The sequence below is a fragment of the Nematolebias whitei genome, chromosome 7 (assembly GCF_014905685.2).
Source record: "Nematolebias whitei isolate Nwh7 chromosome 7, NemWhi1, whole genome shotgun sequence".
Lineage (NCBI taxonomy): Eukaryota > Metazoa > Chordata > Actinopteri > Cyprinodontiformes > Rivulidae > Nematolebias > Nematolebias whitei.
In genome coordinates this window covers 46675350-46699923 of record NC_056504.1, presented here as the reverse complement: position 1 = coordinate 46699923, position 24574 = coordinate 46675350, and the positions used below count along the sequence as shown (strand labels likewise).

The 24574-nt window shown below is 38.8% G+C and overlaps 3 protein-coding genes across 3 annotated transcripts in view; 2 read left to right on the top strand and 1 right to left on the bottom strand.

The window, feature by feature from the left end:
• The window catches only part of LOC119412860 (DDB1- and CUL4-associated factor 1), a 34437-nt gene extending 29823 nt beyond the window's left edge, over nucleotides 1-4614 (bottom strand). The window contains exon 1 of the mRNA XM_037679896.1: nucleotides 4477-4614. Within this exon, the coding sequence (XP_037535824.1) occupies nucleotides 4477-4614 (138 nt within the window). The remainder of the gene's footprint in view (nucleotides 1-4476) is intronic.
• A 2060-nt stretch (nucleotides 4615-6674) lies between these two features.
• On the top strand, nucleotides 6675-9291 carry pth4 (parathyroid hormone 4). Its single transcript, XM_037679682.1, has 2 exons — nucleotides 6675-6763; nucleotides 8998-9291. Exons 1-2 carry the CDS (start codon nucleotides 6678-6680, stop codon nucleotides 9266-9268), a joined length of 357 nt encoding a protein of 118 aa, XP_037535610.1. The 5' UTR covers nucleotides 6675-6677; the 3' UTR covers nucleotides 9269-9291.
• A 4412-nt stretch (nucleotides 9292-13703) lies between these two features.
• Nucleotides 13704-24574, top strand: part of cept1b (choline/ethanolamine phosphotransferase 1b) — an 11620-nt gene continuing 749 nt past the window's right edge. The window contains exons 1-9 of the mRNA XM_037679681.1: nucleotides 13704-13864; nucleotides 15579-15847; nucleotides 16313-16487; nucleotides 17370-17517; nucleotides 17908-18049; nucleotides 19820-19904; nucleotides 21290-21421; nucleotides 22404-22562; nucleotides 23312-23437. Of these exons, the coding sequence (XP_037535609.1) occupies nucleotides 15657-15847; nucleotides 16313-16487; nucleotides 17370-17517; nucleotides 17908-18049; nucleotides 19820-19904; nucleotides 21290-21421; nucleotides 22404-22562; nucleotides 23312-23437 (1158 nt within the window). The 5' untranslated portion in view covers nucleotides 13704-13864; nucleotides 15579-15656. The remainder of the gene's footprint in view (nucleotides 13865-15578; nucleotides 15848-16312; nucleotides 16488-17369; nucleotides 17518-17907; nucleotides 18050-19819; nucleotides 19905-21289; nucleotides 21422-22403; nucleotides 22563-23311; nucleotides 23438-24574) is intronic.

Genomic DNA, 24574 nt, shown 5'->3' with positions numbered 1-24574 from the left:
AAAACTTCTTAAGGCTGAGCATGACAAAAACAAAGCAACTGTAAGAATTTTAAAGTATTGTAGGCAACGTTTCTGGAACATTGGAATGTTGTCTGGAATCTTAAAACGCGCCTAAAATTAGTAAAATATCTCACTCTGCTGAAAAAAACACAACCACGTTTCTCATTAGGTTTGTAATATTTATGCACACTACTGTTGCAGCTGGTTGAACGGTGACAATTTTAATTCATGTTTGAACTTGTATTTTGCACAGCTCAGTCTAATGGTTTCAGACTTCAGGGTGGGGTACGTCTCATGAGTCTGAAGATAAACTAGTGGGGCTAAAAACAACAACACAGTTCTCCTGCATTGGTTTTTTCACTCTTCTCTACTTTGGTAAAATGGTAATTTTATTCTATTTGGATCAACCAAGAAATCTAGAGGTTTTACAAGGTAAACAACTGTGGGTAACTGGAACAATGTGTGTATTAAGGTGTAAACACTCAATCTCAATAGTAACAAGTAAACAGATCTGATCAATCCAGTGAAGTAAAATGCAAATAAACATGCATGTTGGGCTGCGTTCAGGCCCAGGCCTCCCTTACAAAAGAGATCTGTGATATAAAAGGGATTTGCCTGGTTAAATAAAATTTAATCAAATGTGCAACATGTTCACTTAAAATAGAGTGCAGAACAAGTATAAAGCAATGCAGTGCTCGAGTTATACAGTAAAAAGTTATAAGCAAATAATTTGATAATTTACGTTTCAGTTAAAATCCTGAAATTTCAATCAACTTTCTTGAAAGCATTGTTTCATCTGCACAACAGACATTTTGTATTAGAGTATAGCTACATGTTTTATAATAATGCATGTTGCTAATATTTTGTCAGAAAACTAACAACGTAGGTAAAACGAACTTTCACTTACTGTAGCTAATAATTTTATATGTGTAATAAATATGTTACTGTCTGTACTTCTGGATAAAAAAAAAAAGCTGTGTTTATCCTGTTGTAAATAATTTAATGATAAAAGTCTGATAAAAGTCATGGTTTGCATAACAAGTGCATAAACCTAAGTAATGTTTCAGAGGCATCTTAGCACCAGCAAACTGTTTTTTTTTTCCACTATGCTGTTGCTGGAGAATCAGTTTTGTTCGGTGCCTCCTAAGATTGAAGAAGTCCGTTGGATGACAGATGAAACGTCTCAGCAAAAAAAGAACCCGTCCAGATGACCTGACTGAACATTGTTGGATTTTATACCTGGATTAATGAAAATGAAGTAACGTTTATAACCTATTTAATTGCTATTACAGACATACAGAAAGCTACTTGCTTATAACGATGTGCAAAATAAAAATAAAGGTATGCTTCTAATAACAGGCGCCCAGGTAGTTTAATAAAAATTGTGATCTTCTATTTAAAATTAAAATAAATAACCAACAACAGATTGAACATTTGTGTTCATCCTTTTTATGACATTAGACTGTAGTCTGGTGTTTTAATTATCTCACTCTAAATGAGCAAAACACTTTCTGATCAGTGTCCTGAGATGACTTCTGTTGTGACTTGGCGCTTTATAAATAAACTGAACTGAAATTTATTTAAATAAGGACTCAAGTGCTTTCTCTTTTGTCTTAACACTTAAAAAGCAATGCAAATACAACGCAACATAAACTGCAGTCTTTTAATGTATAGTATAATAATTGAAATCCATCAAGTTTATTTTTACGAGTCAAGTGCATTCATGCAAACTTTGTTTAGAAGATGATAAAACGGTCTCTTAAATGCAAAGGTCGCAGACCCCTTATAAAGAAAGTCACTTTTAAATATGGCACATTTATTTATATTGCATTCGTTGACGTTGCATCACTGCTGCTTTGAGTTGGGGGGAAAAGTAAAATAAGTGTTTGAATCGGAGGAAGCTTCCTCTCTAACCTCACCATGAGTTGTCCGAGCGTGGCTCATCTCTGCAGGTTGTTTCAGAGATGTTGACAGCTGAGATCAGCCCCGAGAGGCTGTGACTCTGCACCAACAGGTGGGCCTGCAGTCAGTTGGGACAGCTGCTTCATCAACCGCCGATCCGAACGGTTCGGTTCCGTCGCTGAGCTCAGCTGCCGGTTCACTAAAAAGTGTGCACTCGGGATTCTCCATCATATCTCTTAGTGTTAGTGTTACGGTAAGATAAGCGGAGCTCAGCGAGTGTGAGGAGAATCTGGCAGAAACAGCCTCATGTTTCAGTTTCAGCTAGCAGAGTTTAGTGTTTTTTTTAACCTTACTCACCTGAAAACGCGCTTCCTCTGCTTCTTTCTGTCGACTTCGATTCTTATTTTTGTTAAATTCCCCCAAAGCGTGGTAGAAAAGTAATAAGTTGATCGAATTTGACTCTAAAAGTAGAAAGAGAAAAAAGTTTCACGTTTATTTTCAAACTTCTCCCGGCGGCTCGTGCGTTACGTCACTGAAAGGCAGTCAACGGTAGATGACGACAGACGGCGAAGTGTATCATGGGATTTGTCGTCCAAAAAGTAAAAATCATTTACTGTACAGATATTTTTCTAAAAACTCGATTTTGGAGTTGTTTTACTGACTTCAAATAGGCGTAAGGTTGAAAGAGGGAAAAGTCTATATGAAGGGATAACATTAGCGACATATCCAAGAAATAAATTCATAAAGTTGCTAAAAAAAATTAAAATAAACACTTCTGGTTTTAACAATACAGTGTACTATTTTGCAAAGCCTTTCAACATTCCCTGTTATCACGTGAAAATAAGTTAAGAATAAAACATAAAATATAAAATAATCACCAAAATAAAAATATTTAAGATTATTTTCTTCAACTTTTCTTCTATTGTTGCAATGTAGATATTATTTTTAAGGAAAATTATTTTGTATAAATGCTATTGCCAATAAATAACTTGTCACAATTTAATATATTATAAAAAATTACACCGCAGTAATATAACAAAATATAATGCATTTTGACAAAAACATGAACATTAATAAAACCTTTAAAAAAAAAGGATAATTATTTGTGATCAGCTATGATGTTCACATGTTTCTTTTTCTGGGGTTGCAGATGCTTTCAGAACAAAAGAACATGAGGAATTACAAAATTTAATCCAAGATGAAAGAAATAAAAATGCTGCAGGCAAACTGGCCATGTGAATGCCTCAAGAATATTATCCTCCCACACAAATCCTTATTTAGTCAGCCCTCTTCTGCTGTAAGGTTCACCCTCAGACCTCAGTTGAAAATTTGAATGTAGTAGCTTTTAAAAAAAACTTAGTAGAGAAACATTAGTATTAAAACAATTTAATTAAGTTATTGAACTTCCATGCTGTTGATGAGGGGACATTGCTGCCACCATCTGCACACAGGTGTGTACAGATGCAACAATAAAAGTGAACTTAGAAGCTAAAACACGCCAGCATGCAATTTGGGATTTACCAATTTATGGGTGCCAAATGTCAATGTGTCCAACTAGAGTACAAGATGAGACCACCGAGGACCAAGTTGTGTCAGCAGTCACAAAGAAAGTAATTTCGGTTTTATTACCAGTTTTCAGCTTCGTCAACTTCTTCATTTCATATTAGTTTTTTTATGAAGAGAGAAACTTACACAAGCCAGACAGTACAAGTGGTTTTAGATACGCCTGGTTAAAACCTGAAATGACATTTGCATCAAGCATGTAATACTAAAGGATGGCACTTTAGTTTGAGATGACAAGTTATGTGTTTAATTCATTTTGTAGCAGACATGGAAACTTCTGTTTAGTTTTATGATGGAGATCGTGGAATAACTTTTAGTGTCACTGCAAATTACAATGAAATTTGGATGGGGCAATCCCCAGGTGCCTCAAAAAGGGTGGAAACAAATAAAATAATATTAAGAAATACAGTTTAAAACTAACATTGAGAGTTGAAAAAAATATATTAACAATATCACCAATCTATACATTATAGATTAACAGCCATTTTAGAGATATTAAGGTGGATTTTGGTGTAATGGTAGCTGAGAGTAATGCCCAGTAAATACTAAATTTAAATAAAAAATTCAAGATGACCACCAAAGCTAAATTTAAATGGCTTTAACTCAGCTATTTTTACACAGAGCTGAAATTTGGTGAGGTTATAGCTGAGAATGTTCCCCATCACATAATGAATCCAAATTTAAAAAATCCAAGATGGCCACCATAGCTTAAAAGAAAAAAAAAAGACAATAACTCTTGATCTGTTGCCTTAACGAGATAATATTTGGTATGATGGTAGCCGAGAGCGAACCTCAACTCTTACAGTAGTACAGTCAAATCAAAATTTAAAAATGGCCGCAGCTTGGCCGTCCCTGTCGAAGTGTCTCCAGGAACTTTCTAGGTCTCTAAATGTTGTTTTTCTTCTGTTTTGTGTCTTTCCAGCTTTGACATTTTCCTTTTTTGATGCCCATCTTCACTTTTTTATATCCAGTTCATCCTTTTTATCTTTAATGACCTGAATCATTTGTTGCCGCAGCCATGTGCCTGTGAGCTTCTGTCGGCCGTCCATTCCTCCCAGAGAGAAACTTCTGTTGGAGGATGTCGTCAAGGCGACCGTTGCTAATGGCGACTGCCATGGCAACCAGAGGCTTCAGCTCAATTAGATTCATTAGTGTTCAGGTGAAGGAGCTCCTGGTGACAAACATCTTAACTATGGAGAAAAGTTTAAAGCCGAAGCACCACGTTGACGTTCAGCTCATCTGCAGTGACTCATCCAACGTGTCTTCGTCCTCCGTGTCAATAAAACCAATCAGCGTCGTTTCTCCTAATTCTTCTGTTGGCTCAGGTGCCAGGATTTCTCTTAAAGGAATGTGGAGGATTAAACCAGACAATAAAAGAATGATAATCCCTCGACTGAATTGGATCTTTCTTTTCACCTGATTGCATGAAGAATGCATGTGAGTGACGGACTCTGGTCTGTTCGGGATCAGGTTAGTAACACAAATAACCCTCGAAAAATGTGGGACGATTCCTCACCACGGACAAAAGTCAGAGATGAAGTCGCTGATGTTTCTTTCATTCAAAAACCAGGCGATCTATTTTTAATTTTCTTTCTTTAGTATGTGGGCGGTCTAAATAGTGGTGGGGGGGTCAGAGGGCTTTATAAAAGGTCTGAAGGTTCGAACCAGGTTTCAGTTTAAAGTTGAATCATCGGAGGAGCAGCTTGGACCAACTGGGACACCGTAAGTACCTCCACCTGGGTTTATATTTTCTCAGCTTCTGAGTTTAATTGCTGCTCTGAAACTTGTGTGACTGTTTGATTTTATGCATATGACAATTTATTCACCCATCAATCAGTTCTGTCACCCTCATGAAGCCTTTTCCTAGTAAAATTGGTAATTTTGGACAACAGTCACTGAAAATAACTTTGGAAAACCAGATTAATTTAATTTGTTTTTTTACTTAACATTGTGTCCAGGAGTCTGATCAATCAACTTACTTTCGGTATAAACAAATTGTCTTGTAAGTAATGATAAAATACTGCCAGCGAGCCCTTTGCTGTTAATTTTACAGTGAATATGTTGCAATAAATCTGCTCTAGTAAAACGAATCCAGTGAATAAAAGTCGATTTTTGTACTCAATTAATTTAGGAGTAAAATACCAGCAGTGGAGTTGCCTCTTTTGAACTAGTATTCTAAAACGATCATGAAGTTAAATTTATTTAGGACCTCTGAAACCCAGAAAGGAAGAAACGGGTAAAGATGGGTGGGTGGATGTTGCTTCATTACCACAGAATAAAGTCTGCATTAGTATGCATCAGCATTATCAAAATAAACAGAAGAAGATTAATGACAGAAACAGAGATTAATTATTGTCCCTGTAAACTGTTTAAAATAAATGCATACTGTCAGGATCAGCTGGACAGGAACGAACCCAGTTGTGCAGACAGGACTCAACTCGGCAGATTACAAAAATAGATATGTTTAATGATAAAATAAAAAGGTAACAAAACAATAAGCTGACGTGGCAGCAAAAACTTACATGGACTCAGGAAGCTCAGGGAGAAACTCACAAGACGCAGGAAACATGAAGACCCAAACGAATACGACCCGACAAAGGAATAACACAGGACAGGAGATTTATATACAAGGACAAGACAAGACGTGATTACAAACAGCAGGTGTGACGAGACAAAGGTGGCAACAATTAAACTGACGAGGAAACACTAGGGAAACACAGACACAAACAGAAACAGCAAAAGGTGCCATCCTTACACATACAGACATCTGTAACACAGCAGAGATCTTTATGTGTTTTCAGATATTTCACTAAACTATTAGAGCAATGGTCTGATTTATCATTTCCTTTCTTCAGATTTGGAAACGGTTCACATCTGGTCTGCGTTTTTCATTTAGACGATTCAAAAATAGAAAGCTGGGTTTTGAATCTTAACTTTAGTTACATTTTTGTGCAAAAAGTTTCACTGCATTTACAACAGGCTTGTATGTTAAAAAAAGGGCGATGTACGGCAAAGGTTTGTGCAACAAATGAAGAAAAATCAAGAGCGAATACGTTTTATTTTAAATAAATATTGGCAGTAGACACGTGTGGCTCCTGATTTGTGATTAATTGAATAACAAAGCAATGAATGAATGGCAAATATCTTAGAAGCTTTATTTTATTTTTGTCCATTATTTTTTATTTTGTTTTGTCTTGTTCTTTATTCAGAAGATGCAGATATCCCACCGGTCTGCGCAGCAGTTTGCTGTCATGGTCCTTTTCGTCTTGACAACCGTCCGGAGTCAACAGAATGAAAAGTGAGACCACATTTGATTCTGTTTTCTGTTTGCAGAGGAACTGAGCATTCAGATGCAACCATAAAACAAAGTCATTGCTTTTTAAATCATTTAAACGCTCATCAACATGTGATGTAAATGTGAAATTGTGTGCACAACAAAATACTTTGAGTTGCACACCGCCCGCCGCCTCCTTACTTATAAATTAGCTCAAGAAAGTTTGTTCTGTCTTTGATGCAGAATTGAACTTCTCTGAAGTGTTTTCTGAAATCACTTCTAAAACACAACTTGCACAGAAACTTTTCAGAATGTTTAGTTTTTAGTTATAAAGAAATAATCGAAGACGTTTACGTAAAGGTTGCAACAAAGAATGAAGAGGATGTATGGGAATGCATCAGTGCTCAGATGATAAATATCTTATTAATCTGAAGGTAGCACTGATGCAGTGATATGTTGTCAATGTTTGGAAGAAACTGTGTTTTCTAAGAACTGAATTTTTCAAAAAATATTTATATATTTTTTAAATACCATATCAATAAAACTCTGTGTGGTCAAGCTCTTGTTTTTACAATTTTTCTTGAATATTCATCTTTAAAAATCGACAATTTTATGTCTTCCACTGCTCCTCTTCCACATGGTGTTCCCCAGGGCTCAATCCTTGGCCCTCTTTTATTTGCCCTTTACTTACTCCCCCTTGGCTCGATTTTTAGGAAGCATGGCATTTTATTTCACTTTTATGCTGATGATTGCCAGATCTATTTTCCCATGGCACAAAACAACACAGTTCAACAACTTACACACTGCCTTAATGATGTTAAGGCATGGTTCTCTCTTAACTTCCTTAGTCTAAATGAGAACAAGACTGAAGTTATGATGTTTGGACCAAGTTGCCGTTCCTCTCCCAGCATAGATCTTGACTTACTGTCATTTTATCTCAAGGACTGTGTCACCAATCTGGGGGTGAAGTTTGAGTCTGATTTTAAATTTGAAAAACAGATCAGCAGTGTTGTTCAGAAAAGTTTTTATCAGCTCCACCAAATAGCAAAAGTGAAACCAATCCTAGCAAGACCTGACTTGGAGAAATTAATTCATGCTTTTATCACAGCTCGTCTTGACTACTGTAATGCGCTGTATGCAGGCATTAGCCAGACGTCTCTTGCTCGTTTGCAGCTTGTGCAGAACTCTGCTGCTCGCCTGTTAACTCAGGCTCGTAGGCGCGAGCATATTACTCCCATCCTGGCGTCCCTTCATTGGCTCCCTGTGCACTACAGAATTAATTTTAAGCTTTTGCTGTTTGTTTTTAAATGTCTGAACAACCTTGCCCCACCATATCTGTCTGAGCTGCTTCAGCCTTACTGTCCACCCCGATCCCTACGATCAGCTGATCAGCTGCTGCTGACAGTCCCTAAAACTAGGCTGAAGCTCAGAGGTGACAGAGCGTTTGCTGTTGTTGCTCCCAGGTTGTGGAACACTTTACCCTTGAGTGTCAGACAGGCCTCCTCTCTTCCTGTTTTTAAATCTCTTTTAAAGACACACTTTTATTCTTTGGCTTTTAACACGTGATCTTATCTTTTATGGCTTTTTAATACACCTGCTGTGAAACTGGTATGTGAATGGTTTTTATGTTTCTTTGTGTATGCTTTGTATGTTTTTATTGTTTTGTTTGTTTTTATTGTTTTATTGTGCAGCACTTTGGCTACCCTTGTGGTTTTTAAAATGTGCTATATAAATAAAGTTGATTGATTGATTGATTGATTGATAAAACTTCAGACAGTCAACAGTGGCAGTAGAGTTAATTGATACTAAAACATTAAAAAATATATATATATTTTTTTTTATTAGACCCATTTTTTTCTGACAGCAACAATAATTAGATTTACTGATGCATGCAATCACTATTTTTATTTATTTATTTAATGGGCAACATTTTTATTCTGCACAACTTAGAAGAATCTGTCTTTACTCACGGGACTTGTGGATGTCCGGACATCAGCTCAGATTATTAAAAATGTATTTTCTGCACAAAATCAGACAACCTCAGACTGCTGAACATCTTTTCATTGACTGCTGTCAGTTTTTTAAAATTTAACTCTTATGCAACTGTTAATGGATTCATTGTGGTTATTGTTATTTGTGTACTGTTTTAATTTTATTTTTTAAAGATAAGTAAATCTTAGCTTGTTTTAGAATAATCTGTTTATTTTCTGGAGATCTGTTGCGAGGCAGTGCTCTGACTTCTGTTTGGTCTCCTGCAGCCGCCGGGCCGTGACCGAACACCAGCTGATGCACGACCGTGGTCGAAACATCCAGAGTCTGAAGAGGCTCATTTGGCTCTCCAGCGCCATTGAAGGACTCCATACCGCGCAGGCCCGCTCGGCTGCTTTCAGCCCCACAAAGATCCTGGAGTCGGCTCTGAATCCGGTGCTGGTCCGTGCTGCAGGGAGTTCCCAGCCTGCTCAGGTCCACAACGTCCTGAGGGACTTCTTTTACCCTCACTTGGCTCATCTGTTGGAGGAAGAACCTTAACACCACACAGATGCACAAACAAAAGCTGTACATAAAAAATAAATACTTTGTGTTCTTTTTTTTTTGTAAAATAAAAGCCTATAGGACAGCACCAACATGATCTGTAGTACCAAGACTCTCAATCAGCAATAAATACATACAAATGTTATTCATGAAAAGTTATTTTCTGTTGGAGAAAAATATTCCTGCTTCATCTCATTTAAGGAGCTGCACTTGGCGACAGGAGAAGATTTTAACTGGTTTTTACTTGCGAGGACAGATTTCCTGGACAGGTTAGATACAAAGTAGATAAACAGGAAGTACAAGTCACAAGAATCTGCCACGAGCCGTGTGTGAACATTGTTTTTATTCACTTATCAGTTCAGTCGAGCTCACAGACTGGGAGGTGTCCTTGGAGCAACAGCCGCATGCTGCAGCCTCACCCAGCTCCTCTTCCAGCTCAACCCAAACATATGGTTCATGGGCAGAGTTGACACTCAGCCATAGCAGTTAAAAACATCCATAAACTTTGACCAAACATTCCCAAACATTTTCCCTAATGTTTTTAAATGCTTATTTTGTATTTGATAATTTTGCAGATGCTTCAGAACACAGATATTAGTAGCCAACAACACTTTGTTCATCTGTAATTAATGTATTTGTTCCGATGGAGTTATAGTTTTGCAGCAAGAAGGTTTGAGGAACATACTTTTGTTTGACATACATTCTGCATTTAGTTAGTTTAGCGGGTTGGGTGCGATAGACGAAGCTTTTCCTTAATTTACACGTTTCCCAGGAGAAATATGATAAGTCGGCCTGTTTTCGAATCCAACTGGAGAGTCAGATTCAGATAAACCACAATTGTTGATTTTCTTGAGGCAGACTGTTTTTTATTGTCAGCCTTGAGTCCTACTGATACTGTCAAGAACCAAAATGGCTAGATTAGAGTGCGTTCTCCTCGTCCGTGCTTAAGAGCTTTTCCAAGGTTGTTTCCAACATGCTGGCGAGTCCCAAAGTTGCAGGTGGCGTGCGATTCTTAAAAATCACTTCCATATCACGGTTTAGCTTGTAAATCAGCTGATTTTGAGTCCTCAAAGCACGAACCAAACCTTCACAGGCAGCCTGACGAGGGACAAATTAGCTGCAGCTGTCTTCTTGTATGTTAATAGACCAGGAACCAGCCGATTCCAAAAATCAGGAAACCTATTATCATAAATCCAGTTGTATACATCTTCGGCATCCTCCTGAGATTCTCAGCGGGATATGAGGGCTCTCCGAGAGCGAATGAGGAAAAAATATAAAATAAAACTGACGAGGACTAAAAATTATTTGAACTAGGTTCGAAAATAATTGTTTAGGTACATATTTCTTCTGGTTCCACTGGGCACAAACATAATTCTCTATGATCTGATTCCTGTTTTGGAGCAATTCACTATCTTCAACTGTGCATACTTTATTGCTCTTTATCTGTCTCATCTTACAGTAGTCTCTAAAAGTGAAGTTTGCTCATTTATTTGTTAAATAGACACACGTGTTGTAAATAATCATGCTAAAGTCTGTGTGTTAGAGCCAAGCAATTACCTCACTTTTTGCCATTTAAGTCACACCTTTTACATAAAGTAACATGCCCTGCGACTTTTAGGGCGAAGCGACTTATTTACATTTATTTCCCCCTTATTTATAACCCAATTTTTGGCTGAGATCTGACGATTTCATTCATTCTGACACAGAAAATATTGAACACTACCATTTTCAGCCACTAGAGGGCCCTTGACTAATATGGCAAGCCAAGTGTCTCATTAATAGGTAAAAGTGGCTATTTATGAGACACTTGGCTTGCCATACAAAGCCAGCATTTTCTCGCTCTGGAACTCCTGATTTAATAATAATGTGTTATTTATTGTCATCATCATATGTTCCCATACAAAGGCAAAATTGTCTCTCTGCTTTTAACCCATCCACCACTAGGTGGAGCAGTGGGCAGCTATGGCGGGCACCCGGGGTGCAACTGAGGATAGGGTGTCCTGCTCAAAAACACCATGAGATGTGCAATGACCGAGGATCGAACCCAGGACCTTCAGGTTTTGAGTCGTTTGCCCTGCCCCTACACCATCTCGGTCTCCAGTTTGGCCATTAAAGAGCATTTATTAAGGAAAAGTTCATCTGAAACACACCTTTGCTATAATGTCAAGCAAACAAATAATTGTTTGTAAGTGATTATCTTGGTAAATTTTGAAGAAATGCACAGCGAGTCCTCCCTCTGCACGCACAGCCGTGAATTGGCTTTTGAAATGCAGCTGATTTGACCATTAAAGTGCATTTATTAAGGAAAAGTTCAACTGAGACACACCTTTGCTATAATTTCGAGCAAACAAATAATTCTTTTTAAGTCTTGATCTTGTTAAATTCTTGTTAAAGTCCTCCCATGCACGCTTCCGCGGCCGCCATCTTACAGCTTATTGATCTTTGGCACGACACCGACCCACGTTTCCGGGTGGTCAGCGGTGACGCACAACAAACGCAATGTGTCAGCGGTGAAGCATAGTAGATGCGACTTATACGGCAGAGAATTTTGAATAAATAGATGCCATTTCCTGCATTCTGGTGTATTTTACAAAGGTTTATTACAGTAGAGTAACATGAAACAAAAGAGGTAAACTCTGTTATTATTGAAATCTCTCTGACTGCAAAGTGTTTTTATTTGAACACCGCTGCAGCTCTGCAGGTAAGGGTCGATCACTCCAGGACAAACTGAGGTCGCTGACTGGCCAGTTGCTGACATGCCTACTGGATTGATTGACAGGTGGCGGGACGCTTGCAAAAAAATAAAAAATAAATCATAGATTTTACTGGCCCGTTTAAGACTGTTGTCATTTATTCTACGTTTATTCAACATTTATTCAATATTCAAGGGATTCAAGGTTTTTTATTTGTCATTTCCATCACATGTGGTGTATGTGGTGGAACGAAATTGTGCACCAGGGTCCCAGTTACATCCAACAAAAGCATAAAATGTAAAAGAAAAACAGCAGTAAGTAATATTTAGGTGAATCAAAGGTTTGAGAACTGTTTCCTTACAAAATCATAATGATGGTTTCTTACTTTTTCAGGGGTGCTGAGTTAAAATTTAGGGGTGTTTGAGCACCCCCAAAAAGAAGCTAAATTCACCACTGAAGCCAGTTCATATTTATAATTTACTTTTAAACGGTTTATGTGTGATTTATAAGTGTATTAAGTGCATGATCACTACTTTTTTACTTACTTACTTAGCTTACTTACCTTCAAAGGAAATTTTAATATAATAATAATGACAGCTTGGTGGGCCAACTTTGGCCCGCGGGCCCCACTTTGGGCATCCCTGCACTAAAGGATCAGGATAAGTCCAACAGTTTTCAGTCAGGTCATCTGGACAGTTTTTTTTGTTGTTGTTGTTGTGCTGAAATGCTTCAACTTCCATCCAGAAGGCTTCATCAGTCAAGGAAGCACACAACAACTAAACCCCAAACAGTTTACTCCAAAGTGGAAAAAACTCTGCTGGTGCTAAGACGGTCTCTTTGGCACGCCCCCTCCTCCGGTGCCGTCCGTCTTCCTCGTTGACAGTCATGTCAAACTGGTTCAAATCAACAAAGTCCATGCTCAATAATCCAGGTATGCAATCCAACAATTTTCAGTCAGGTCATCTGGACAGTTTCTTTTTTTTTTTTTTGGTGCTGAAACGTTTCACCTTCCATCCAGAAGGCTTCATCAGTCAAGGAAACACACAACAAAAAACTGATTCTGAGATGACCAGATGACCTGACTGAAAATTTTTGGATTGTAAACCTGGATTATTGAGCATGGACTTTTTGTTGATCAGGATAAGTGTGTGCAAGTTCAGTTTTAAACATTATATTTAAGAAGAAGTTTTTTTAATTTTCTGGATTTTCTTTTTTGTGTTAATGCCAAATAAAATGTAGCCTTTGTGAATTTTCTGTTGGTTTTTATATCAGAAGAGACTGCATTCTATGAAACTTTGGATCATTAGTTTGCTAAATACTGTATAATAGCAAACAGTATTTTCTGATTTTTTTTTTTTTTTTTTGCCCAGAATTGTTTTTCATATTTACCATTTCTGACCAAATTTTGCACATCTAGGCTCCTGCGCAAAAAATAAATCGCCCCTCTTTACTTCCAAAGAGGAATTTGGCGTATTGATAGCTGAGAGCAATCCCCAACACAGTACTGTAAAATCTAAATTTTAAATCAGCAGCAGCCTGGCAGTCCCCGTCAAAGTTTCTCCAGGAACTTTCTAGTTATTATTATTATCATTATTTGAAGATACCAACTCAGAAAAGTGATTGCGTCACGAGCTGTTTGCCTGGAAGATCTCACTCAGGGTAATTTTCCCTAACGGAAACTCTCGCGAGATTTCCATGAAAGCTAACGATAATTAGCTAGCTCTGTCAACTCCAGTGACGCCGGGTCGTGGACATTTCCTTGCATCTGCAAACACCGCTCTGGTGTTTCAGGTCGCGCACAGTTAATCTGAAAGCCCACGGACGGGAGATATTAGCTGCCGGACTGAAACACCCGAGCTTCTTGTTGAACTGTGCGCGACTCGCGTCCTTAAATCGGCAGGTCAGTTTGTTTTAACGTTAGCTGTTTGTGGGGTCGGCTGCTCAAGCTAGGCTAGCCGCAGGAACCTCCTATTATTTATTTATATATTACATTTAACGTGCTGTGGTATTCTTAGTGGAAGTAGATACGATAAGCTGACGAGAATAGATTAATTTACAACAATTTAAACAGCCAAATCTTGCGTTGCTACTTTTCCTTGCTCTGACGTCACAGCCTGTGCAGCTAGTCTCAGCGGAGCTAACAGAAAGAGAAAGAGTGCTGCTGGAGAACACGACTGGTTGTTAAGGGTTGTCAGCGGTTCATGTGTTGCTGAGGGTTTGAATATGTAGTTTAGGAACACAAATACACTTCCTCTTCACTTCCTTGGGTTTGCGCCGCTCTCTGAGGAATTCCTGTGAGTGGTACATGAAGTGCTTCATGGTGACACGTTGTGGAGCTGTCTGGAGTTTTCATGCTGACTTCACTGATTATGAAAATGTGACGTTTTAGCTTCATAGGCCAAGTCTTCTGCTTTGTCCTCAAATGAGGGATTGCTTTAGTTGAAGTAATTAACTTCAGTTTGCAGTTTCATCAAATGTTTTGGCAAATATTCATTCTACCTTTTATTTATACAGATTAGTCTCAATGAGACTCAAGGACTCATTTACATTTTTTTTTACAGGTTTGACAAAGAAGCACTGCTAAGGATACAGATTTTTATCTTTATTACACAAATATATACCAACTCTGTTTTACACATCACTCTCAATTGCATTATTATAAAGAAATTATGTCTATTAAGTCTTAAGCTGTAACTCTTTGTTTATATATAACAAGTTAACACTATTTATCTGAGGAGCAGACTGCTTTGAATTGGACTCATCTTGAGCAAGCATGAAGGCGACTGTGGAAAGGAAAAACTCCCTCATGAGGAAGAAACCTTTAGCAGAACCAGGCTCAGGACAAGCGGCCGTCTGCTTCGACCGGCTGGGTTTGGTAGGAATAGATACACAATGGCAGGTCAAGAAGCACATGTTAAGATAGAAATAATATCAGATGAAAACTATTCAATTTTAACAATTCATTTAAGGAAATAAGGTCAGTTTGTCCTCTAGTAGTCTAAGCCTATAGCAGCATCACAAGCCAACCCTAACTATAGGATTTCTCAAAAAGAAAGTCTTCAAACTGGACAATGTGTCAGCCTCACGGACAGAAACTGGAAGTTGGTTCCACAAGAGAGGAGCCTGAGAACTGAAAGATCTTCCTCCCATTCTGCTTTTAGAAACTCTAGGAAACGCAAGCAAGCCTGCAGTCTGACAGCAAAGTGGTCTGTTAGGAAAATATGGAACAATAAAGTCTCAATTATAAGATGGAGCTAGGTTGTTGAGAGCTTTGTGGGTAAGAAGTAAGCTTTTTGGATTTGAAGGTTCTTTTTGAATATTTAATGCATTTTATAGTCTCCAAATGTCGGAACAATCGTTCACACACTACCTGTTTCCTACAGAGACTGAGCTGCTCTTTGTTGACTCGTCTGATCTCCTAAAATATCTTTAAATGACAAACTTCTAATACGAGCTACATTTTAAATGAGACGGTATTTTTTGCTAGTGCATTTGAAGAGCAAAATACTGACACATTTATTGCCTTTTTTTGTGTCAAATTACGCTTTTTCTTTAGCGTTTTCAAATGAAAACGAGATGTTTTTCACAGAACACCATTGGTTTCTCGTCCCCAGGAATCGTCCAGTCTCGCTGTCGGGGCAGTGGCAGAGGCAGAGCGGTCGGGGATAAAAACCTTCAGGCATTAGGGCTCCATGAGCACAGCGGGGCAGCAGCAAGGGGTGGGTCTGCGTTCACGCCGAGTGCTTGGCCGGGACAAGGACCCTGGTCAAGGCATGGGCATGGAGGCGACCTGCTGGCTGGCCCCCGGAGTGCTGCGCAGACTAATCGAGCTTCCCGCTCCCCCTCTCTCTCGACACCAGCTCAAGAGACTTGAGGAGCACAGGTACTGGATTCCTGCTGTATTTATTGTATGTCTTTGTATTTAATTATTATGTTATACATTATAATTAATACATAAATGTATATATCTCCTTTTTGTTGGCTAGATTATCCATGCTGCTGTATTCATTCATACCCATCTACTCACTACAGACTCATGTTTGGGCTGCTGTTTAATATACCGTATTATTTTACATTATTAGTGTTTGGCATATATCTTGGATCTTTTATTGTATTGTTTAGGGTTCGTTTATCATATATCTTAGATTCTAATATACCGTTTCTTTTTATACTTTATATTTTTGCTGTTTTTGGGTGCAACTGGGACCTTGAGTACACAATTTATTTCCACCTCATGTACCACATGTGATGCGAATGACTTTAAAGAACCTTGAACTTGAACGTGACATGAGGTAAGTCTTCAAGCTAGACTTCACATGGCCTCACCCGGATGTTGTGGGTCCCGCAGGTACAGCAGTGCTGGGCGCTCTCTGCTGGAGCCTTTAATGCAGAAGTACTGGGAATGGTTGGTGGGGCAGGTCCCTTCCTGGATTGCTCCCAACCTCATCACCATCATTGGCCTGGTCACCAATGTCTTCACCACCCTGGTCCTTGTGTACTATTGCCCAACTGCCACTGAACAGGTTAGTGAGCAGAGAGAAAATTTATTCCAGGAGGTTTTGAACATTTGTTTTTATCTTAAACGATGCTCGAAGGGGCAGCACAATGGTGTAGTGGTTAAAGCTGTCACCTCTCGGCGTGAAGGTCACAGGATCGCCTCCCAGCTTGTTTTTTTTCTGTTTGCAGTTTGCATGTTCCCCTTAACATGTCTGTTTTCTCTGAGAACTCTGATTCTCTGATAAGTTATGAAACTGGTGTCGCGTTTTCAAACAATAATTGAAACTAGTGGTTTTCTTGGTTAGGCAGCACGGTGGCGCAACTGGTAGAGCTACTGCCTCTCAGCGAACAGGTCCCTGGTTCAAACCCCGGTCCAGGTGCCTTCTGGGTGGAGTTTGCATGTTCTCTCCGTGAATGCGTGGGTTTTCTCCGGGTACTCCGGTTTCCTCCCACAGACCAAAAACATGCATGTTAGGCTGATTGGTAACTCTAAATTGTCCCTAGGTGTGAGTGAGAGAGTGAATGGTTGTCTCGTTTGTCTCTATGTGGCCCTGTGATGGACTTGCGACCTGTCCAGGGTGTACCCCACCCCTCGCACAGTGATTGCTGGACATGGGCACCAGCGACCCCCGTGACCCAAAATGGAATAAACGGGTAAAGATAATGGATGGATGGATGGATGGATGGATGGATGGTTTTCTTGGTTGAGATGCTGCTGTAAATTAATAAATTGCCACATGTGTAGTGCCTTAAGGAGCACTATTCTACAGGTGACATTCACTAAACTTTAAATGAAGTCTTTTAATGGTTTCTGTTGCCTTAATTCTTAGTAAGTGTTCATATTAAAAATAAATTGACCTAATAAAAACTGATTTTTGACCACGACTTTGTATTGTGTGTTCTTCCAGGCTCCTCTCTGGGCATACCTATTGTGTGCTGTGGGTCTTTTTGTCTACCAGTCATTGGACGCCATTGATGGGAAGCAGGCCAGACGCACCAATAGCAGCTCTCCCCTGGGCGAGCTGTTTGACCACGGCTGTGACTCTCTGTCCACAGGTGATGAACAATGTCTTTGTTAAGCTGCTGCGGTTCCTCTGTGGTAATTTATACAGAGGGAACAGAAGCAGCACAGAAGCTTTTCTGTGTGCTGACAAATGCTGCTCCTGCAGAATCTCCTGCGTGTCAACAGCGTCTTTGATTAGAGCAGCGTGTTTTACACTGCTGACGCTCCCTTACACACAGGTCGTTTTTGCTTTGTGCTAACTTCTGTTAGCAGCTCAAAGGTGGAACAGCTTGACCCCATAAGATTATTGCTCCTCCGTGGCTCACACATTAGATGGTGTGCAACAAAGACACAATCAGTTCTGTCTGTGTGAGTAAGGCTTTTGTCTCAGAAAACGCGGATCCATTTGAACACTGGTCTGTTTGATGTGCTTGTCTCTGCAGTGTTTGTTGTGTTGGGAACCAGTATAGCAGTGCAGCTGGGCACCAATCCGGACTGGATGTTCTTCTGCTGCTTTGCTGGCATGTTCATGTTCTACTGTGCCCACTGGCAAACATACGTGTCAGGAACGTTACGCTTCGGCATGTGAGTCACCAACAAAAACAACAAAAAAGATTCACCTTGTCTGTTTTTACTTCATTTACCCAAATATAAACTTGCAGAAGCGCTTTTATATTGAAATATAACAAAAGCAATCCCTACTTTTAACATATTATTGGGAAATTGGTTGTGAATCAACCATTTGAGGTTCAGCAGAATCACAACTGTTCACCACTGCTTTCACTTTTTACAAGAAAATTTGACTTGCACTGTTTTAGTGGAGACTTTTGTGAAGTACGGTTGTGTTCATCGTCTTTAGAATGGCTCATTTATGTCCAAGAATGTTGCTTATTGTCCTCTCTGCCCCTCTCTTTTTGTACTCTGAGTCTGTAGTTTTTTATTTATGTATTTATTTATTTACACACAGAAGCAACGTGTACTAAAATGATTGCAATGGGTGGTTCAGGCCACTAGATGTCACCACATTTGTTTTTAACTTAAAACCAACGTTTTAGCTTGTTCTGCAACAAGCACAATATTATAACACACCCATGATTAATACATTTTAAACGCAGTGAAACACTATTATTCTTACACTTAATTCATTTTTCTACAAGTTGAAATATGTAGATATTATTTTAAATTTAAATGCATATTTATGAATTGCTGAAACACTGGATTACTTAAATTTCATAATTATGGCTACTTACCTGCAGTTTTATTTTAGACCTAATAGCTGATGTATTTCCCCCCTACTACCTGCATGTTTGGCAAGGTGGACTGGTTAGCTTCACGAACGGAGGATTTGCCTCTAAACACTTTTTTTCTTCCCTGTATTGCAAAATATTTGTTTAAAATTAAGACATTAAATATGTCACTCCCTCCAGGAAATAGACGACACCATAGTTCTTCTGTTACTGATGGATTTATTCATCTGAACGGCACTTATTGTCATCAAATTCACCGTGGAACTGCTCAAAATACATAATGTACAAAATATACATATTCGTACATTGCATACAAATTTACTATAAATGTGTACAATAAAACATAAACAAATAAACGTACCTCGCTCGTAACCAAGGAGGGAATGAGTCCGCTGGAACAAAAGTAAATCTTCAACCAAAAAAAAGAGCAATGTAACTTCTTAAACCTTTAGGCAGGGCATCAAACTTTTCCTGACGCACACGCCGCCTTAGGGTTGTAACAACTTAAATTGTCCCCAGTGCAACATAGCACTGAAAAACGGTTCCTACACAATGTAACTTACAAACAAAGCAATACTCAAAATAAATAATGTAAACAAAACATATCAAATGATGACATAAATAATATTTATGGCAGTTAAAAAAACAAGTTTTGTCTAAGTGAATAAAATAGTTATGCATCGGTGTTATTCCCTACATTAAACTGCAGCAGTAGCATGTGCAGTCGAGGTGGAGTAAATGTAAATGTGCTCTGTGTGTAGATTTGATATAACAGAAGTGCAGATCAGTCTAGCAGGGATCCAGCTGCTCACAACCACAGTGGGTCCCTCTCTGTGGAACGTTCTGGTAAACCTCCTGGCTGCTGCCTGCATGGCTCGCTGCTGTCCGCCTCCACAATGGCTGCTGACCTGCATGGAGTCACATGGAGAAAGTCCATTCTTAATTTGTTGGTGCGCCTCTTCAAACATTTTAAAACTTAAACGTGCTTCGTGCCAAACAGCGGGCTCCATGTTCAGCTGCGTTGTGGAGGAAGGCTGTGGGATGACATCGTGCTGGAAGATTTTTACTAATCCTCACTATAAATTGTTTGCTTTCTCCTCCCACTCAGCATTGATGTGACTGAGGTGCAAATCTTCATTATAATTATGTATTTGCTGGCCGCCGTGGGAGGATCTGCTTTTTGGCAGTCACTGGTAATTCTTAACGGTTCTAATTCCTACAGACTGACTTAATAAGAGTGATGTCATAAATGTGTGATAAAAATCTTTGATCATTTTTGATGCACATGTAATTCTGCTCTAGCATCTTTGTACTGTTTTATGCAAAATGCAGACGCAGATTAATTTGTGCCCTGTTAAATAAAGAAGGGAAAACTCACGTTGGTCACTCAAACAACTTTAAACTGACAAAAATATAAGAAGTAAAGGATTTCTTTGGTGTTTTTAGCTGCGTTTTGGATCGTCGTCCTGTTGGAGGACCCATCACCTGCATTTGAAACTTTGGACACTGGGCAGCACATTTTGCTCCCGAATGTCTTGATGGTTTTGAGATTTTAACGTACTCCGCACAAATTCGAGACGTACTGTACCAGTTGCAGCAAAGCGGACCCAGAACTGAACCGGTCCTCCGTGTTTCTCTGTGGGCTCAGTGTTTAGTGTCTGAACAGAGAACTGATGAACCTGTTGTCTCAAAGCTCCAGTTTTGTCTCATCTCTCCAGAGGACATTCTCCCAGAAGTTTTGTAGCTTCTCTCTATTCATTTTTGGTAAATTCCAGTCTCGCTTTTTTATGATTTGGTGCCCCCCCTCATCGGTCTTCCTTTAAGAAAAACACAGACTGATGTTGCGATCTGACCCTGACGGACCTCAGAGTTCACCTCTAATCCCTTTGAAAATTGTTCTGGACTCTTGGGTTGTGATTCACTTTGTTTGTCTTTTCGATGCGTCGTGAATTTTCTTCTTGTGGTCACGTCCGGTGAGGTTGGCTACAGTCCTGTGGACTCGTCTGAATAATCTGTGCTGCTGTAGTCACAGGAACATCAAGCTGCTTGGAGATGATCTTAGTCTTTACCTTCAACGTGCTGCTCAATAATTTTATTTCTAAGCTCTTACGGCGTCTCTGTCTTTAGCTTTCTGTGGTTCTTGTTCAGTTTGGTGCACACTATGATACCAAACAGTTTAACCATTTAAATAGGCAGGCTGTGTAATTACATGACTGAAGACGCATGTGGTGCTGATTATAGCCCATACTTCAGTTAGTTTCAGTTTTTTATTATTAGATTTTCTGTCTTATTTCATACTAATACTAATTTGTCAGTTTCAAGTTGGTTCAGTGATCTTAGTGTTTTTTTCTTTGTGGAAAGGGTACAAACAAATTTATCCATGTTGGTAGTTTAATTTGAAATAAAAATATGTATCTGAGTGCTTTTATCATTATCCAACATGTTGCTTTTATTGTCGACGTAATGCTGAACGTGCTCAGAAACTATTAAACAGCCTCTGGTTTTCAAAATGATAACAGTACTTGTACTTTGCTTGTTACTATCCCTGAGTTTACTTGGTGAATGTTTTGATTTGCAGATTCCAGTCCTAAATATCCAGATGAAAATGATTCCTGCCATCGGCACTTTTTTAGGAGCCATCTTCTCCTGCACAAATTACTTCAGAGTTATTTTTACAGGAGGTGTGGGTAAAAACGGATCCACAATAGCTGTAAGTCTCCACTTTTCTCTGCTTCCTCTCATTTTTTTGTGAATTAATAACGGATTCTGGGTGATTTGAGCAGCTCTAAGCAGATGTTTACATCTGGTTTTAACATCTGTCCTCACGCAGTAGTCAGATTTCAGTTGTTGAACAATAAATATCTGTGCACTTAAACTTTTAAACACTAGTTGATTTTGTAATTCGAGAAACTGCCTAATTTGAGCGTGTTTTAGATCAGCCTAATTCACAATTATTATTTTGGTTTATCTGTAAAAACAGCTGTATAAGCTCAGTTACTTATTAGATACTATGAGAGTAGAAAAGGAGCTTAAACACTCAGGTCTGTTTAAAATGTGACTACATTAAACCAATTATAATGCAGTTTATTTTCCAGGTTTTACGTAAACATCGTATTCAAGTTCAAGTAGGTTTATTTGTCTTGTAAATGCTTTTTCAGGTCAATTTGTCGTCTGTGTGACGTCACAGTTTAGTGTTGAGGAGCAGAAATTTCTGACGCAGGGCCGTTTGTAAGTGCAGCATCAAAGCTTTCGTAACGTTAAGTCGATTTGATGCCGTTTTTAAAAGCTCACAACAAATAGGTTAACTGTTAATAATGCATTGTGAGACTGAAGCTGTTCTTTTATAAACGTGTCTTCCAGTAAAACACTTGAAGATAAAAACATTCTTGGGTAGTTGCTTTAAAGAAACGGTGGCCTTGGTGTGTGGTCCTGGACACACTTGATTTCTCACAATTTAAAGATTCAGCTTCTGCCGGGACGTGTCGGTCTTCTCTTCTGACTGGATCACTCAGGACACGCGTTACCACCAGATCTAAAAGTTTAATGTCAAAGCAGAGCAAAATGATCAGTTTGTAGTTGAGAGTGAATGCAGGCATAACACTTCACCCATTTGTTATCTGCGCTTTTATTTTTTGTTATATTTCTTCTGTCATATTTACGTCTTTATTCCCCTCTTTTGTCTTTGTCTCCAGGGAACCAGCGTCCTCTCTCCTGTCCTTCATATTGGTTCAGTTATAGTTTTGGCAATAATGATATACAAAAAGTCTGCTGTCCGGCTCTTCGAGAAACATCCATGTCTCTATATCCTGGCGTTTGGCTTCGTATCAGCTAAAATCACCAATAAATTAGTTGTAAGTGGATCTTTTTTTTATATATTAAAGGGAAACCAGGCTGTTTGCATGAGTTTAATCTGATTATAGGTAGAAAACTTTCTACAAACCGTCACACAGACATCAAACCACAGACCTGCAGGAAGTTAATCTTTTCGTCTTGTTCCTGTTTTCCACGCCAGATTCAACCAGTTTAAGTAACTGATCTTGTTTGTATCACCTTAGACACGTGTTGCAACGTGTGAACAACCTGTGATTTCTGTTGATGCTCAAGTTTTTATAATAAAGTACAGTCCAGGTGGGAGAAATGAGAAAAATGCTGCTTTTGGGTTCCTAAAAAGGGGAAATCATCTCGACTCATTACAACTGCAAAGCTGTTTAACTTGTTGAGCTTCACTTGGAACAAATTAATCCCCTTTAACTAGTGACTAATATTTATTCACGCTTGACTACTTCAGATGCTTAAAATATTTAACTTTGGCTAAAAAAAGAGGAAAGTTTCAAATGTATTTTATAAAATATCTTCAGGACTCGTTGAGCAGATTGTGCAGCCAAGCTGGCACTAACCCAGAAGTTATATGGGGTGGGAAGAAATTATGAAATATATAAATGTAAAGAGGTAAATACAAAAGATAAGTTAAAAGTGTTGCTAATAAAATGTAATAAAATCAAATGTAAGAGATTTAGAGTGAGACAAATATGTTCACTTGTGATGTTTTCTAAAACGTCGTTCTTGCTTGTAATGCTTCCTGTAAATAAATTTCCAACAGGTTGCACATATGACGAAAAGTGAGATGAATCTTCACGATTTAGCTTTCCTGGGGCCAGGGCTACTGTTCCTCGATCAGTATTTTAATAGCTTTATCGACGAGTACCTGGTGCTCTGGATTGCTCTGGTAAGTACTTGTATGAACTGATGAGTGTATTTGTCACTCTTGGATGTTTTTAAAGTAGAAAAAGCGGATTCACTTGATAAGATTAGGCTAAATGTAATACAGCCTGTACTTATAATGATGTCATGAGTCAAAAAAAAAATTAAACCTGTGATCTTAGTGAATTTTTCAGTCATGGCTGGACTTTTAGTTGATACTTTACAGTGTTGTAAAACAGAATTGATAGAAAAGGAAAAAAAATGCATCATTTTGATGACAAGTCAAAGAAGATTTAGAAACCAGGTTAAATTGGCGTATTTGTAGTTAAATGCAGTGATTATTGTTAGAATGTTTTTAAATAATTACCCAGAAGTCCTGGATGAAGTTTAGAAAATAAAAGTATTAAAAATACTTGCAAGGAGAGAGAAAACTGCCCTTACATCCAGATGAACGTCACCCTCCAAAATTCAACACAAAGTGTCGTTCTTACAATAAAATGGGCAAAAAAACCTCTCTCTGCCCGTCAAACAAAAAGACCATTATTTAAACATTTCAAGTCCAAGAAGGAGGATGTCCTCCCCCCTGCCGCTACTCTACATTCCAACCAGCTGGCAGACACAGACCGTTTTAGATGCTTGGTTGAAGTTTGTCTTTGTTTGGTTAGTTGAAAAATCAAGAAACGTTTGTCTGTCTCTGTCATGGAGTCAGTCAGTCTTAGTCAGTCAGTTTTGGAGTCAGTCAGTCTGTCTTGGAATCAGTCTTGGATTCAGTCAGTCATTCAGTCTTGGATTCAGTCAATCAGTCTTGAATTCAGTCAGTCTTGGATTCAGTCAGTCAGTCAGTTAGTCTTGGAATCAGTCTTGGAGTCATGGAGTCGGTCAGTCTTGGATTCAGTCAGTAAGTCTTGGAGTCAGTCAGTCAGACTTGGAGTCAGTCAGTCAGTTAGTCTTGGAATCAGTCTTGCAGTCAGTCAGTCAGTTAGTCTTGCAGTCAGTCAGTTAGTCTTGGAATCAGTCTTGGAGTCATGGAGTCAGTCAGTCTTGGATTCAGTCAGTCAGTGAGTCTTGGAGTCAGTCAGTCGGTCTTGGAGTCAGTCAGTCAGTCGGTCTTGGAGTCAGTCTTGGAGTCAGTCAGTCAGTTAGTCTTGGAATCAGTCTTGGA